Genomic DNA, 17,327 nt, shown 5'->3' on the forward strand with positions numbered 1-17,327 from the left:
TTAAAAGCACATTACATTCAAAAGTCATTGCCAATCATTATCAATTCTTTGTCCTAGCTGAACAAGGACTTCAAGCAGACTGGGTTATCTTGTATTGACCTCATTATTCTTTATATAAATCATGAACACATTGTGTCTCCTAAACACTGACAGGAATAAAACAGTTTCATGTATTTGCAAAATATTGGGCTAAGCCTCATCCTGGAGCTGAATGCCTTGCTGTTTGTGTTCATGCACAATTTTGGTAAAGGCTTGATCAGTATCATCACATGCATATGTGTCTGCTAAAGTCGAGAAATAGACTTCCAGAAGATTAGTCTCATGTGGACCAGTTCTTATATAAAAGATGTGTCGGAGTTTGTTGTCCAGCATTTGAATGTACTCATCTTTACCGAATTGTTAAATCAAGAAGTTCAGAGACGGCATACATGTTGACATGGCTTAGTAATACATGTACCTGTGTATATTCTACAACTTCAAAGCAGACATCACTTTTTACATTAATGGTGTTCATATAACTGATTAAGCTCTAAATCTCTCTGAAGCAAGGTAGAATTTACCTCTCTTTTGTTGACTAAATACAATTATCTCCCTTTTTCAAAGATATCAAAAGTTATCTTTCTTTGTCCTTTCATTTTTTTAACAGATTGATCAATGGAACCCACTCCTTATAAACAAAAATTGTGGATATTTAATTCCATTAAAAAATTCCATCCTTTTGCCACTTAAAAACAAATCCTGGTTGCAGCCAAGGCACTGTGTCAAAGTTTTGGTGGATAATTAATTCAATCTTGACACCCCTATTAACCTAAAAAAGACATTGAAAATTTTGTGGAATTTTTGTACGTTTAGAAATAATACCTTTCACTAGATAAAGAAAATTGACAAAACAGTCATTGTTAATATCATTTTCTGTATTATAAATACACATATAGATGTAAAATACATGCAATAAATATGAAGTACCAAAATAAATACAATGTAATAAATAATGCTGTAATATCAAATGTTAAAATCACAAAAGACATGGCAAGATTGTTAAATCTGCGTAGAGGTTACAGCCTCATATTCTGTACCTTTTACAATGTGTCTATAGAAAAATATGCAAATTCACATCTACTGTATTATTTTAGATTATTTTTTTCAACTTTAAAGTCTAAGAAAATTTATAAACCCCAGGCCTTTTAATTGTGGGGACTTTAATTAAAGATGAGAGTTCATGGAAATAAAGAGGAGCTTTGATAATATTTATGGTGAAATCATACATATTTAGTGTCTTCAACTTCAAAAAAAGCTTTTTTTTATGTCCTTGGTAAAAGAGGACCTTTTAATGAAATTCCATAAATGAATTAAAACTTGACTGTGTTTAAGACAAAGGAGACGGGCGAACATAGCGTGCAGAAAGCCTATAGCTTCAGAAATACAAAAATCATGTTCAGTTTGTGAATTTAATATTTAGAGTAAAGTTCTCATTATTGAAATTTATGAAATTGTGATATACAAAACTTTTCTGAGGAAAATTTTCTCCGCAAAATTTATTCTTTTATTAAAAAAATTAATGTGGTATTCGTGGGGTTTGAACCCTAGCAATAAAAATCCTGAGTATCATTTTCTTTCGAGACTAGCACGCTAACCACTAGACTACACAAGTCCTGATGAATAGTGGCATTTAAATCATGTTTGTGATATGACCCTTGACTTAATGGACTTCAACTATTTTTTGAAAAGATGCGAATGTTATGTCATAAAAGTATATTTTTAAGGTATAGTGGGTCATTGCTCCATATTTTTGGTAACCAAAAAATGTACATTTGTATGCAAACTTTGAGGATTATCTTTCAAAAAGGTGGAGCGAAGACCCACTCATATCGAAAAATAGTGTTATAGTATGAGAAAATGACTCTTTTTGCCCGCTTTAGTGTGTGTCTAATATTTCACAGGCAAATAATTTCAATCTTTGAGGGATTTTTGCAAATTGTAGAGATTTGAAATTTAATTTTTCATCTTCATGTTTGTCACACTATAGGCTTATCGCTCATCATGTTCACCCATCTCCTTACAACAAGTCATTTAAGTTTACTGGGAACTTGACACTTTTTGACTGATGAATTTTCTGTTTAGTTGGGATGAAAATATGATGGGGTTGTGAAGTTGCACATATAAAATTATGTATGCACCAGTATTTAATGTCATAAAATAGTTTGCTGTGGTTACTAATTTATGGGCATTAAGTAGTGCACCAAAAATGAATTCAAAATAACTAAAATATGCAGAATCCAATAACTTTTAAATCTTTAAAGTTATCTACCAGTAGTTTCTTTTTGGGATCTTGAATGAGAATCAATCTTGAACATTTGTATAAAATACTCTACACTTGAAAATTGTATATAAAGTACAATAATTCTAATTAAAGAGAACATTTAACATTTACACATTCAACATGAAAGTTGGCATGATCAAAATTTGAACAGGTGGTTCAAACATTTAGCGGAAGACTCAACAAGTGTTTAACAGAATATTTCATCACATTTGTATTTAAAATTGACTTGTTTGTTAACTTCATGAAACATTACAAAAATTTACAGTTTTGGAAATGATATGTTTTAGAATGTCACAAAACTGGTTTTAAATTAATCACACACAATAGTTGAAATCAACATTTCATTTTCATAACACAGAGGTGAATACATAATCTCCATCACAATAGAACATAGCTTCTTTATCATTGGTTTCTGGCAATTAAATGTCAAAATTTAACTCGTTAAATAAATATGGTTTGAAAAAAATGTAAGATCCACCACACCTTTCATTTAAGTTCTGGTATACTCCTATTAGTATATTATGTAAATTGTGTAACACAATATAATTGGGAGGATACATTTCTTTATGGTAAATATTGTAAAACAGTGCAATGAAGTGGACAATAATTGCATACTTCTATTGCAAAAAAAATCCTTTTTGATAGATATCTTTATACCATGCAAATGCAAATAACTGTAGATTAATTATTGCAATTCAATATGAATATGTAACATCTCCCAAGAAATTCAGCACGTGGACTGTTCATGAATATCCTTACGAGACAACAGTGGTAAAATCTTGACCTCTAGAGACTGGTCAGCCATGAGGTCGTACACATCGTCCAGTGACGCATCACTGATATTGTGTCCATTTACTTCTAATATCTCATCTCCTACATTTAACAGTCCAGCAAATCGTTCATCAGCATCTACCTCTTCTGAGAATCGAGACACAAAGATTCCTGTCAATTCAAACATAAACAATTCCTGTCAGTTTAAAAATAAACAATGTAAAAGAGCAACAGAAAAACAAGATAAACTTAAATTATTTCATTCTTTGTATAAACTAAAGTCTTGTTTTTAAAACACTATTTGGAGAAAATTTGCAGAAATTCTAACATTTTTGTTTGTTTGTTTTATTTTTTTAAATTATTATTAGATTTCTCATTAAGGAAGAAAGAGCAAGAATATCATTTCAAGAATGAAAAATAGTTTATATGTACATGTATATTTATTTCTATAAGAAACTTCAAAGGAATAATGAAAGGTTATAATGTATTAATTGATTCAGTAATTTCTGCTGGTCATGTAAATGTCCCCATTTCTTCTATAAGCTTGGCAAAAGCAATTTTCCATTTCAAAAGAATATCACTAATTAAGGGGAAAAAACTCTTAACTATAGAGGATATTCTACAGGGCCTCTACTCATCTATGGCTTGTTTCAACAAAAAAAAGTGAAAAAGTAATTGTGGGTTAAGAAGAGATTTCACAGTTACTCAGCTTTCTTGAATGTGAAGCCACAGCAGCATTTTTCAAAGTAAAGGGTCAATCCAATTAAAAAGGGATGTTGGTGGGAGAAGGGGGGGGGGGGGGGGGTCATACCATTTCCCATTTTCTGAATTTTTAAAAATATCTTCATTTCCATTCTAAAGCACAGGAATGCTAGGATCTGATAACTAAAAGTAAAATCAAGCAAGTTGATGTACTAATGTCTTTGAATACATTATGATAGCTATAAAGAGAATACATTAATCACTGCATTCTAATATGTGTAGAGCACAATGGTAAGAGAATAGTTTATCTGATGAAAACTAGTGCCATAGGGCACTCCATACTGTTGAAAAGAATATATATTGTACATGAGACAATGAACGGTTGGTAAACTGTATCTTTTGTCTCAAATAAAAAACACAATCTGAATCACCCAAAAAAGTGAGACTGCAATACCATAATGTGATTAGAAATACATTACATGATACAGAACAAGTGTAGTGTGTATAAATAGTCTGTTAATAAAAAATAAAAAGATGCCAAATTACCAACCAAAAAGAACCTGTACATCAAGAAAATCTGTCACACCAGATTTACTTACCATCTCAAATCTTAATTTCCTTCAAAATTTTAATTTAAATTAGAAGTGTGAATAACCATATTACCTTAGTACAGAAATTACTAAGAAATTACAACTCAGACATTCTTCCCTTTCAGAGCAGATTATGACCATTTTCAATCCAATTTTGAAAAAAAATCTAACAAGGCAAGCAAATACAGTTGTTTGGTCTGTGATTCAAGTTTACATGGAATTTAATTTTAATTTTTATAATTTTTAATTGAAAAGTGTCTTATTCTTTCAATATAACACTAACCATGTTTGAATTGTGTGCTCCCTCTTGCTATGTAGAATCCGATTGGTCCCTTGTGTCGTCTGTTCAGTTCTACGATCTGTGTCCCATCAGGAAGGACTTCCCTCAGCTGACTGATCGAGATCTCGTCTTCTGATTTCCTGGACTCTATTGAACTACAATGTCCAGTCACCATCACCTTATCTGAAGTCTCTGTGCTTCTGAAAGGAAATATATCCATAAAATACAAGTATTAGAGGGGGACTACGCCATCTTTCTATACATATTTAGAATGATATTAATTATTTTTATTGTAACAAGATTGAGTTCTGTGGGCATAAAATCATATGATGAATTATTCAAAACTGTGTGTTTTGTAAAATTTAAAAGAACTTCTATGTTTCCCAAACCCTGCATTTATCATTACAGTATTAACACATACCCATGATTAGAGATCTCTGTGGATCTGTGTTTGGAACTTTTCCTCCCAAATAATTTCTTGAGAGATCTCCCCTTCTTGGCTTTTGGGGGTTTTCCCTGAGGAGGCATGTCTGCTGAGAGGTCCTCTGGCCGGAACTCCCCCTGCGTCTTATTGATCCCTTTATCCAGACTTACGGCCTTTCGCAGAGTCTTGAACTTGCTCTTTGCTGCTGCCCGAAGGTTGCTCATCTTATTTGACAGAGAAATCCTGGATCCACTCAGTTCCTTACTCTTGGCCAAGTTGGTGGTACTCCTGTTTTGAAGGTTGTTAAAAAATATCTATATTTACTCTAATAAGCTTTATATCCAGTTTTTAATATTCAATCATTTTTTTCCAGGCTTTTAGAGACAGAACAGGATTAAATACTGTATACAGCTAATCATTACTGCTATCAAACTTCAGTGCACTACATTATGGCTGATGGTCTATGCAAAGACATGTGCAGATAACAGACTTCAATAGCTTATACATGTACCTATGTTTATCTGCAATTTATAAGGTAATCGATTTTTGCATGCCTAGAAATTATTCATGAAAAAAATCTTCCAATGAAAATTTTTCCTGTTCTAAATGTAATGTTACCTGTCCCCTTTAATCATGTGATCAAAAAATGAACTCTACAATTATACAAAGTATTCCATTACAGGTATTATTTTTTCTCTAAAACCTTCATTTAATTTTTTTTTCATAAAAAATAAACAAAACATTGTACTAAAGTAATATAATACATAATTCAAACACTTAAGAATAGGATACAGGAAAGATTTATAATCAAGATTCCTGAACAGTTTTACACATTTTACTATTAATCTTCAAGTTCTACATATATCAACAAAACTAATGATCATATAGTTAATTTTAGTACTAACTTTTGCTATAATAAATTAAAATATGTGTACTTATTTTATATAATAATTTTTGAATTTAGGGAGGTAACATAAAAGAAAAAATTGGTTGCAAATCATATGCCTATCAATACTCCTTTCTAAAAAAAAAATCTACATATTTATAAAATGATACTACTTATACTTACAATTGGATATCAAATTCTATCAGCAAATTAATATGTTGTATAATAAATTAAAAAAAACCCCACTAAAATATGGTATGCAATTTAAATCCAGTCTGATCAGACGAAAATTAAAATATATAAGAAGTTGTAGCTTACAATACCAATTTCCTTTATGTGTGTGATTATTTATCATAAGATATTTTATTTTTAGTGAAAAATGATTGCATTTATAATAATTGAAAATACATGAATCGAACAAGCCATGTATAGATGACTACTATATACAGGGAAATTTTGGCTTCCGTTTTAATTTCACCCCTTTCACCCTCATCACAAGTGGGCGAATTTAAAAGCTGCGAATTCAAAGTAAACAGCATTATCTCTTTAACACAACTGTGTCAGGGTGAATTTAAAACAGGGCAAAATTTTCTGAAAGCATGAAAGAGTGAAAATAACATGGGGTGAAAATAACGCTATATACAGAATTAAGGACATTGGCAAGGTTCCTGGTTATTGTATAGAATTTTTCAAGAACTCTTAAATAGGTTTAATTGTACTAAACAGGCTATATTCTGGATTGTTTAACCTACCAAGCCAGCCTTCTTTTTTAGATTTTGTCAAATCAGTGTTTTTGCAATTCTCAATGCATTTCCTATGTAAAATGTTGATAAAAGGAACCTAAATAATTTTTCACCATAATATTTCTCCAAAACACACTTATTTCATATAGTTTTTGTATTATATACGTTATTGTATCTTCATTTCCTATGACTTGTAGATATTTTGGCTGAAAATGTATATATAGAAACAAGACAAGGACATACCGGCACCAATCTTTACAGTCTATTTAGAGAATATAGAGACTATTCTTTTCTGAAAATAACAAAACATTTTGTAACATTTGCCTTATATATACATGATCTTATCTTTAAAAAAGGTATTGTTATAATTAATTACCCATAATTCCTGTCCGGTAATGGAGGAACTTCCTGGTTAGAGTTGTAAGTAGAGGTCTCTGCCACATTTGGGGTACTCTGTGACACTTTTCTACTAAGCTTAGTACCCGGTCCCACTACATAACTCTCAGAATTGTTAGTTCCATTACCATGGAGTCTAATTTCTTCATCTGGGCTACTAAATTTACCCTTCTCTTGTTCTGAGTCAGATGTATCTGTTTTTCTGTTAACATGTTTCACTTTGGCATAGATATGATGGGAGGTATCGGGTTTTTCTTTCGTCATTTCTTGTACAGGATCTAAAGAAGAGACAAGTTAAAATAAACATTGTAAAAGAACATGCAAAAGAAAACCACCAGAGTTTGGCATTTTTTCCCCAAAGAAATAGAAAGTCATGAGACCCTGTAATATATACAACACACACCTGATATGGTGAGTTGATTCATTCCATCAACAGGAGAACACATAACAGTTGCATAGTCTGGGTCCTGGGGATCGTACATGTCTTCTGCGGATGGTGATGCTGCATTTCCATCTCCTTGATTGTTGTCCGATTCTGCAGAAAGCTCTGAGGAGCCAGAAGCAGGATCTGTATTCTCAGACTCTGGCACTGAAGCTGATGATTCCCTGCTAACTGTAACATGGGAACTAATCACTCTCTCTGGAGATTTAGTCCTAAGCTCCTTTTCTCGATGTTCTGACTTCGGAATTTTGTTTAACACTAGAGGCTTAGCAAATACATTGTCTGAGTCACTTTCAATCAGATCCTCTACATCTAAACCTTGTTGGTCCATTTTTATCACAGAAGCTTCATATGGTGTCAGTCTCTCAGGTTCTGAAAGGCCTGAGTTAGTTGTATCACTATCCCCCATGTGTCCTAAAATGTCATCATTCAAATCTGTCAACTTCAGATCCTTTCTGAATTGCACTTTTGATAATGGCTCCTTAAATCCTGGTTTTGCAAAAGAGTTATCAGTTACTCTTTCCTTTGGGTTAAAGTTATGAGGAGTTTCCAGAGAGAGGGGTATTTCTTTATGATCACCATAATGTGCACCAATGAGGTGATTTTCACTGAGAGCTATTTGGGAGGAGATGAGAGTTGTCTCTGACAGGTCAGAATCACTCAACTGAGACAACTTTCTGGAGTGTCTTTGTATCTTCTCCTCAATCTTAGGACTAAACTTGAATTGATCATCATCATGGAAAAAAGACCTGGCATCTGATTTTCCATGTAGATGACTCTCTGATTTGCTCTTGAATGTTTGGACATTTTCTGTCTCTTCTTCCCTAGGACTTATTGCAGAAAATTTCCACGATTTCTCATTTCTTCTTGGTGTACACAGCACAGACACATGGCTTTCACTTGCACAGTTCTTCCACGTGGGAGCACTATTTGGCCTTGCTGTCAGACACCGCTGCACTATTTTGTAAGGAGTGGGCTTCTTTCTTTGTTGGTAGATTTCTCGAACAAATGTATCATCCTCTGTAATGGTTGGAAGCCCAAAGCTAGGATCAGAGTCATCCACCTCCTCCTCTTGTTGCTGGTTCACAGCCCTAAACTGGTATTCAGTCATCACAGGGTGATGTTGTATTTCTTGAATGATAGAATCATCATCACTATCTTTCCTCCTGCAATGTGTGATAAAACGTTAATCTTTTTTTTTTTTTTTTTTTAATTTTTAACTCAATAGTTAATAACCATATGCTATACAGATTTGAAAATTATGTTTTGAAATATGCATAAAATTTATTTGAACTATTTTGAAGAAAAAAATCGGCCAATCAAATTCCTTGTATTCATGAAAGTTGTTGGGTACCTTGATGTTCTGGAGTCTTTTAGGAATTCAAACTTGTCTAAAGCATGTCTTGTATGACCAAACTCCACCGCTGACATTGGTCTGTGGTGCAGATGGGTAGAATCCCACACAGATGTCCTTTAAAAATAAATACAGAACAAACTGTATGTAATATATAGAATATCGGATCTTCAATGGATGTATGTTCAATTTGCAATAAATATGTAAAGACTTCATTTTACCATACATACATAAGATGAGAGAAAAAAATGAAAATCATTCAAAAGAAAGATGCATATTGTAGTTGCAAATGCAACTGTAATTCTGAGGAAAGCAACCAAAACTATACTGCAGAACTGTAACTCTCTGGTTGAGAAAAACAGCCAGAAAAACAAGAGCTAAAGATCCAAGCACTGTAATAATCTTTGATTTATGGGGCCACTTTTTTGTTGCTTGCTTCAGGTACCATATCTTGTATTCTATGCATTTCCGTTGCCTAAAGCATGGTGTCCCTTGTTTAATCATATATTTTACTCATAATCTTGTTACTTTATTTACCTTTCAATGGTTCTAAACAGCCCTATATGGCCTTAGAGGGTCAATTTTTAAGTTCACATTCTGACATCCATGTTGGGGTCATGGTAAAAATAAAATCTGAGTTTACATCTTTTTTTTTTTTTTTTTTATGTATTTTGCCTTCTTTTATAGATATGTGACCCCCCTCCCCCTAATTTTATTTAGATTTTTTTGGCATGTGTATGTTATTTGATAGACTTATTTTAACACTCTCTGGTTTGTCTGTCCAAATTTTCTCAACCAGAGAGCTACAGTTCTGCAGCTACCAAAACTATTAAAATCTCTTAAATAGTTGTTCCATAAATATACCGGTACATAAAAGCTTAGATCGGACCTCTTATTTTCCCATATACAACAAAAAATTAAAGACTTGCAGGAAGCAGATTACCTTCAAATATATTCACCATTAGACAATAACATTATTATCCATGTTCAGGTTTATTACAACTAGGCTAAAGAAGTGAATTAAATTAACTTTTTGAAATTAAAATTTTAAGTTTGTGGATATGATGAACTTACAAATAAAAATTTCAACAATAAAATAAACATTAAATAGAAAGACCATGGTATTGGAATAATTGCACAGAGCTAGCTATAAACATGTACGTCATGTGCATGGTTGGTCTTTACAAATTTAATGTGTGTGGCATTGCCAGATCTTCTAGCTAATTATAATGTAATTAAACTTGATATACTGTAACTTGACAAAACAGCTGAAGCATTTAAAACACATGTATATCTAAAAGATGTATCTAAAACTAAAGATCTGCATTCAGGACTGCGAAAAAATTTACAGCTATACTATTTGCCCCAGAAAGAAATGATGTTGCTGGAAAATATTGAATTTAAGAGTGGCTACTGAAAGACAATGAAAAATTTAATATATATTATGATAATGTGTACATTAATTATTTCCTTCGATATTAGGTACCAAAAAATAGCTAAAAATGCAAGCTGGTACTTGTCTCTGAATATATATTTAAAAAGTTCACACAACCAATATGTTAACACTTAACAGAAGTTATTATCTTTTTTCTAATATTGTTTAAAAAAAAATTATGAACATACAACACACATTCTAGGCAAAAAAAAAAAAAAGATAGAAAAAAAAGCAACAAGGGGAGCAAACAAAGACAAGCTGGTGGAAAGGGCAAATACGTATACATGTATATCAGTTGTAAGCTTCTGCTCTTTAAACTTGAATGCTGTGTTGATAGTGATGCATGACTGATACAGATGTAACACTTACCCATTACGGAGGTCTCTAATTCCTTTATCAAATCTCATCCTTGTTAATGATTGCGCTATACCGGAATCCACATCAGAATCTGTAGAATTAAGGAACATTATGAAAATAAAATAAAACTACACATGTGTGTCCCTCAATCTTACCAATAGGTCTATTTGTTAGGTATAGACATTTCACATCAATCTTCTGTGTGTAATCAATAATTATTTATGACATAATTTTTTTTTTAACCATCAAAACATATTACTCTGGATGGCAAATATTTTCTGCACTTCTGACAAATGAAATAATTTTTTAAAGTACCATAATACGCACACAGTACCAAACTAAGTTAGATTTTTTTTGTTTTTGAAAGCATTAACTGATTTCCCAAACACACTGTGACGTAAATTTCCAACCAATTAATATTGAAATTGAGTAAACAGGCTTATACAGCTGATTAATCATTTTAATTTGCTGCATCGTTAATTTTCTGAGTCATACAAAAGATACTACTTTTAACACTCCATGCTATTATGGTAATTTCTAGAAATTGATAAAGACGGTTTACAATTGCCTGACATGTAGAAACTGTGCTGATGGATTAGAATACAAAATGGAAGATACATCTCAAACCCTTCAATGAAATTCTCAAAAAATTATAGTTATCAAAACCTTGATTTATAGTGGGATCGAATTAAATGCCTCAACCGTTCAGTGATAAAAATGATATTTAGGTTAAATATAATGTTTTATGACTCATCTTGATCTCTGAAAGAGAAAGAGAGAGAGAGAGAGAGAGACTGTGTAATTTCTAGTACATGTATTTATTTTAATTTCTGAGTTGCCATGTTCATCAGTAAAAACACACATAGGGAAAAAGGGAGAAAAAACAAAACATTTGAACCAAAATGTTTTCATTTAATATATTTTTTAATTTATTGCCTTTAAATAAAGTATGAAGGTAAACTTTAAATTCAAGTTCAAAGGACATCGATTTTTAACCAAAATTTCATTGCAGTAAGGGCTTTAAAGGGTAACATTTTCTTTTAAAATTGTTTAAGGAATGGCCTTTTACAATTGTTAATTCATCTTTTGAACTTCTGAACAAGTGGATATAAAAATATTTGTTCTTAATTTCCTATGAAGGGCACATTGTCTAAAATATGGAAAGAAAGGTGTGCTTTGTGTGACCTCAGTGCAACGATTTTCATACGATTTACAACATGAACAATAAACCTTTTTATTAAAATAAATATAGAAGAGCAAATTTCTTTTTTAAAAATCCCTTTGCCGAGTATTTACAAATTTGATGTGTTAGAAAATACATTGTACTGATCATTCTTAATTAAGTAACAATCTTAATTTGTCCTTCTTAAACATGATGAAAATAAACAAAATCACAGCTAATTAGAAAAATATATATGCACAAATTTTGAAAAAATGCATATATATACATAAAGCAATGAGAAAAAAATCTCTGTCAGGTCTTCTAAGGATCAATAGGTCAAACAAGCCTATTCATACCATATGTTGTTACATTTAAATCATGTGAGAAAATGGGTCCCCAAAAACAAAGAGATACCTGGTGTTGGGATAGATAAAAACTCAGGCTTATATTATCGATTGAGAGGCCATTATTGATGGGCATGACAATACCCTAATATTCCCTATGATAAGCCTCCCTCTAAAATATGCCATTTATGAGTAAATATATCAATAAGATTATTTACCTGCCGGCTAACCAAACAAGGCCAAGCCCCTAGAACAACACCCCTCATAGACAATGTATGTAATGCGGTCAAGTCCGTACTGTTTATATGAATATTCTAAGCTCTTATGTACACTACAAGCTCTTGGATCCATGTGAAGTTTTTGTATTCTATTCAAAGATTTTACAAATCTGAACATATTCATCTACAAACATGTTAAGGGTATTGTCTTCATGCCACTTTGATGCACAATCAGGGTTGTTCCTAAGAATTGAAATAGGATGGGACATAAAAAAATAGAAAGGGGGTCTGGGGTTTCTCCCCTAACAAGGGTTTGAGGTGGAATACCAGAGGAGCTGGAATAATGTCATTATAGGTGGGGAAATTCCCCTGCCCCCGGGTCTTAGGACAACCCTGACAATATAAAAGAAACCTCCTAAAATATCTAAAGGCATGAATATTTTCATGTGATTGTGTGTAATATTGAAATAGCAAACAAATTAATAAAGGGTCATTATAAATTACCAAATAAAAAAAACAAACAAACAAAAAATCTCAGAAAATAAAATTTCACTCTAATATTGAAAAAAAAAAAATCTAGATAAATTTGATAAATAAACTGGATCTATGAAAGACAATAGACATGTAGTAGGCGGGAGGCCTTTCTACTTAAGTGCATTACCTTTATTGTTGTTTTGCACCAGGTTTCCATTCTGCATGTGTCTATGCTGCAGGTAACCACCAATGGACATCTGATTCAGATGATCAGTGGAGCCATATTTTCTCTCTTTAGGGGAGAATTCTTGATTCAGCTGACCAGTGTGGTAAGGTAGATGATCATTTCTGGGTGACAGGTGTGAGGGGCCCAAGTTGGAGGACTGTACAGAGGAGGAGTCAACATCAATGGCACTATCAGGAGGGGAATCTGGACTAAGAACTCTCCAATGTGAGGAGTCAGATAAGGTACCATTGGTACTGTGAGGAATATGTTGCTGGAACTCCAGTCTACGTCTGTAACTCTGTATCTGCTTTTCTTTCCTTTCAAGTTCTAGTTCTAACAATTTTATACGATCTGAGCCATAATCACTTTCTGATTGGCTGGCTCTTTGAAATTTCAGTGGTCCAGATACCTCTCCATTGCCTTCATGGTGCATAGGACGATTTGGCAGAGTATAAGACTTGGTTTTTGGAGGCAATCTAACATGTTCTCGGTGCCTCTCTGTTGAGTCAAGAATTAAAGAAGGAGTGGGACTTGTTAAACATGAACGAGGATGTCTATGGTGCCCAAAAATCCTCTCCATTTCTCTGTCATATTTGGTTACTGCTGGTCTCTCTGAACTAACACTGCGAACATCATCATCATAATGAACTTCATCATCAAAATGAACATGAAGACGAGAATTGAACATTTGCCTTGAGGGTCTCCTTGAATCTTTTGGGTTTCTTCTCTGGAAAGTGTGTGGATATTTCTTGTAAAGGTTTTGGAGATATTCAGAGTCCATTCCATTTCCATGATGGCTGATGTGTCCAGTTTCTCGTCTGGCATTTTTTAAATCCTGTAACCAAAATATGAATAACGTGAAGTGAGAAAATAAGCAAATTAACAAAATCATGTAATTTCTCTGTGCAAATTTTCAATTGTTCATCTTATAATGATAATATTCACCTGTTTCATAATAAAACATTACATTTAGTTAGAAACATATGCAATCATGTAATTAAATCTCTGTGCAATTTTTCAATCATTCATCTCATAATTATAGTATTCACCTGTTTCAAAATAAAAAAAATTACACTTAGTTATAAACTTTTGCATTTTTGAAGCAGACTTTTCCAAAAATTCATTAACTGAAATTTCTATGAAAATCAATTTGTAATTGCATATGAGGCATATTCTTTTTTCGTCATTTGATTCATCTTATTTGTCTAGATGTTCTAATCAAACAAAAAATAATGCATGCATTTAAATTCAGTAACACATTGATCAGGTATCTCAACAATGTACACCTTTAAGGCTTAAAATAATACTGAAAACTATTGACAAAATTCTGGGCATGTAATGAATGTACTTTGGCTGGGATTATGTAGTACAACTTTTAGTGAACATACATGCACAAGGTGTAATTACAAAGGTGTATATATATCTTGTATCTGCCAGAGGCTAATAATTTGTATGTGAACAATGTAGACCTGAATGTGACTTGAAGCACTTGCTTAGACATGTACATGTATGTAAATTTTTGTAAGCTAGAAAACTGGCAATTTGTATCAAAGGCCTACTCTGTAGCTTTATTCCTCTGTCAATAAATATCTTGACCTTTGTCCAAAATAAATCCAAAATCTATATCATTATCTCTCTTTAATCATTTTTCATATATGTGGTGATAAAGTTTCAATGAAGAACTACAAGAGTTATTTAATCACAGATAGAAAAACAGTAAAATAAAAAAAAAGAGAGAGAAAATATTCACTAATTAGTCATATAGTCACATAGTGATGTAGGGTACATGAATAAAAAACTCTATCTGGTTGTCTTTCTAGCTGTCTGTCCATCTGTCTCTCTCTCTCTCTCTCTCTCTCTCTCTCTCTCTCTCTCTCTCTCTTGACATACTACTTTGCTTTAACTGAATTAAGTTCCTTCAAATGAAATATACTGATTAATTGCATCACTAATATAAACATAATCTTATTTTCCAGAATACAGTAAATTACTGATAAATGTCTTCCTGATTATATTATGCTTACAATTATCATGATTATCATTATTTCACAAAGCCCAAAAGAGGACCTGCACAAAAATGAGTGCATGCAGAAATTTTATTACTGTAGTCCCATTCACAGTTAAATTAGCACATCATAAAATATTAATAAGATGGAACGTCATAATATCAAATGACAATTTTAAAAAAAATGCCAATACTGTGAACATTCCATTCACACAGTTTCTATAGCATGACTCATGAGGGACAATTAGAATTGCAAAGGTGTCTGCAATTATACATTTTAGCAGGAAATATCAAGACTCACACTTGTATAAAAATCAAATTAAACATAGTGAAGAATACAATCAAAATCTTAAGCTTAAGAAAAAAAATTAAGCTGCACAAATTTCCACTGATTTGACTACAATAGGAGCCAATTTCTTATTTCTTCTCTGAAGAAATTATTTTCCTTAGAGTCACTGCAACAGAAAACCTTTTCATTCATTAGTTCAATTACATAAAATTTATTTTTTAAAAAATGCCTCTTCCTTTGTGCCAGCCATTCGATCATTGTTGATTCTCTTGCATACACATGTATACGAACATTTTACTTAAAATTATATCTTGCAGTTTTTAAGATATATATCATATTTAATGAATGATCATGTGACTTGGTGGTTGATAATACACTGATACATGTACACTTCTGAATACAAATATAGGTCAATATTTCTAGGAAAATGTAACAATTAGCATTGTATACTTCAAATGATGCATACCTGTAGGGATTTTGATCTCATTGCATAATTTTTGGCCTTGATTTTCTCCCTGTTTTCACCAGGTAATTCCAGTCCTGGAGAAACAGAAGTGGTAATAAATGGATTCTCACACTCAATGTCATCATGGACATTCGGTTCTGTTGACGGCGTGTAATCTGTCTTGTTTCGAGCTTTCCCAGTAATTCTACCAGACTTAATAAGTTTATAGTAATACGAATGTTGTGTAGGAAGCCCACTTTTTAATCTCAATGGATCCATCGTTATTCAAGTTTTCACAGCTATCAACGACAGGTGCGCGAAAAATCTATCTAAGATGATGAAGTGATATATAAATTCCGTCATACGTCTTTAAATTTTCTGTTTGAATCTATTATACAAATGAAAATATTGTGCCATATCGTTTCATTTAAATAAGCACTCAGCAAGTTTGACACTTATCCGTTAGTCATTGATTTTTACTGCACAAGTCATTCAACCATACTCGACACTATCCATTTTTGCAAGCTTTGTGTAGTAACCTTCATACGTCATCGACTTTTGTGTACAAAGCACGCGGTAAATGTAGTCCCTTTCGCTTTGCCACAAATTGGCTTTGACAGAGCTTCTGTAATTTAATGAAAGATAATCAGTCGTCAGAAGACAAGTGATTGCCTTGGCGATTTTTGAGCGAAATATTATATAGAATACAAGATAACAAATATTGTTACTTATGTGAGAGAGAGAGAGAGAGAACAAGCATATAAATGAAGGAAAAGACTACTCAAGGTCTTTTATCTGTTCATTACATCAGAGACTATGCTATAACACTCGACACTTTTGAAGGAAAATTCGATACTTAATTCTTCCTCAAACTTTTTTGTCATATTAGAACTCTTCCTACAATTTTAAAATTTCAGCTGATTATGGAATTAGTTATATGCTATAAACTTGGAGAATTGCAGCAAGGTTTCGGATTCCGAAAAATACTACTATTTCTGTTATAAGTTATAACATGGGTAACTGTAAAGAAAGCAAAGGATGGAATGTACTATTTTACTGTTATGTGAAAAGCTATACATGTGAAAGTGTATAAAATGACAAATAATTTACATATGTAAGACAGGTGCAACGATCTATCTATGCATGGTAAGACAAATCGCTTTATCTGCGTATCTTGTCAAATGATCAGAGAAATCTGGGGGACATTATAGCCGGGACAAGAAGATACCTCGTTGTAGGCATTATCTCGTTATATACAACATCATTATAAACGGATGCCACTGTACATGTATTACAAAACCGACCTAGACTTCCAGGCACACAGGTACTTATTTCGTATACGGGGCACCCCTACTTATTTTTACGGTAAATATTTAAACATTAAGTGCCTGTGCTTCCAGGGCACAGAACACAGCACACCGAATAAAGATGATATCGACTCAGAATGAGATGTGTAAAGATGTT

General features: G+C 32.5%; 1 protein-coding gene across 3 annotated transcripts; it reads right to left on the reverse strand.

Moving 5' to 3' along the window:
• Nucleotides 1-902: 902 nt before the first annotated feature.
• On the reverse strand, nucleotides 903-16,397 carry LOC133192174 (uncharacterized). 3 transcript variants are annotated; one of them, XM_061328124.1, is made up of 10 exons: nucleotides 15,885-16,397; nucleotides 13,086-13,959; nucleotides 10,713-10,791; nucleotides 8,909-9,025; nucleotides 7,516-8,720; nucleotides 7,093-7,390; nucleotides 5,085-5,375; nucleotides 4,667-4,863; nucleotides 4,393-4,411; nucleotides 3,141-3,262 (listed from the first exon to the last, which is right to left on the reverse strand). In XM_061328124.1, the coding sequence occupies exons 1-9, from the start codon at nucleotides 16,140-16,142 to the stop codon at nucleotides 4,404-4,406; spliced, it is 3,327 nt and encodes a 1,108-aa protein (XP_061184108.1). In that variant the 5' UTR covers nucleotides 16,143-16,397; the 3' UTR covers nucleotides 3,141-3,262; nucleotides 4,393-4,403. The 3 variants fall into 3 exon arrangements, with proteins under 3 accessions (XP_061184107.1, XP_061184106.1, XP_061184108.1); XM_061328123.1 differs by lacking the exon at nucleotides 4,393-4,411 and having other exon boundaries at nucleotides 903-3,262; nucleotides 4,667-4,860; XM_061328122.1 differs by lacking the exon at nucleotides 4,393-4,411 and having other exon boundaries at nucleotides 903-3,262.
• Nucleotides 16,398-17,327: the final 930 nt, after the last annotated feature.

Source organism: Saccostrea echinata, unplaced genomic scaffold, assembly GCF_033153115.1.
Source record: "Saccostrea echinata isolate AGI-Se365-2 ecotype Australia unplaced genomic scaffold, CSIRO_AGI_Sech_v1 ptg000025l, whole genome shotgun sequence".
Lineage (NCBI taxonomy): Eukaryota > Metazoa > Mollusca > Bivalvia > Ostreida > Ostreidae > Saccostrea > Saccostrea echinata.

Coding starts and splice junctions, on each gene's coding strand:
- LOC133192174 (XM_061328122.1), bottom strand. CDS start 16,142: ATGGATCCATTGAGATTAAAAAGTGGGCTTCCTACACAACATTCGTAT. Junction 10,792..13,085: donor GGTGCAAAACAACAATAAAG/GTAATGCACTTA, acceptor TTAATTCTACAG/ATTCTGATGTGGATTCCGGT. Junction 8,721..8,908: donor AAAGACTCCAGAACATCAAG/GTACCCAACAAC, acceptor CACACATTGCAG/GAGGAAAGATAGTGATGATG.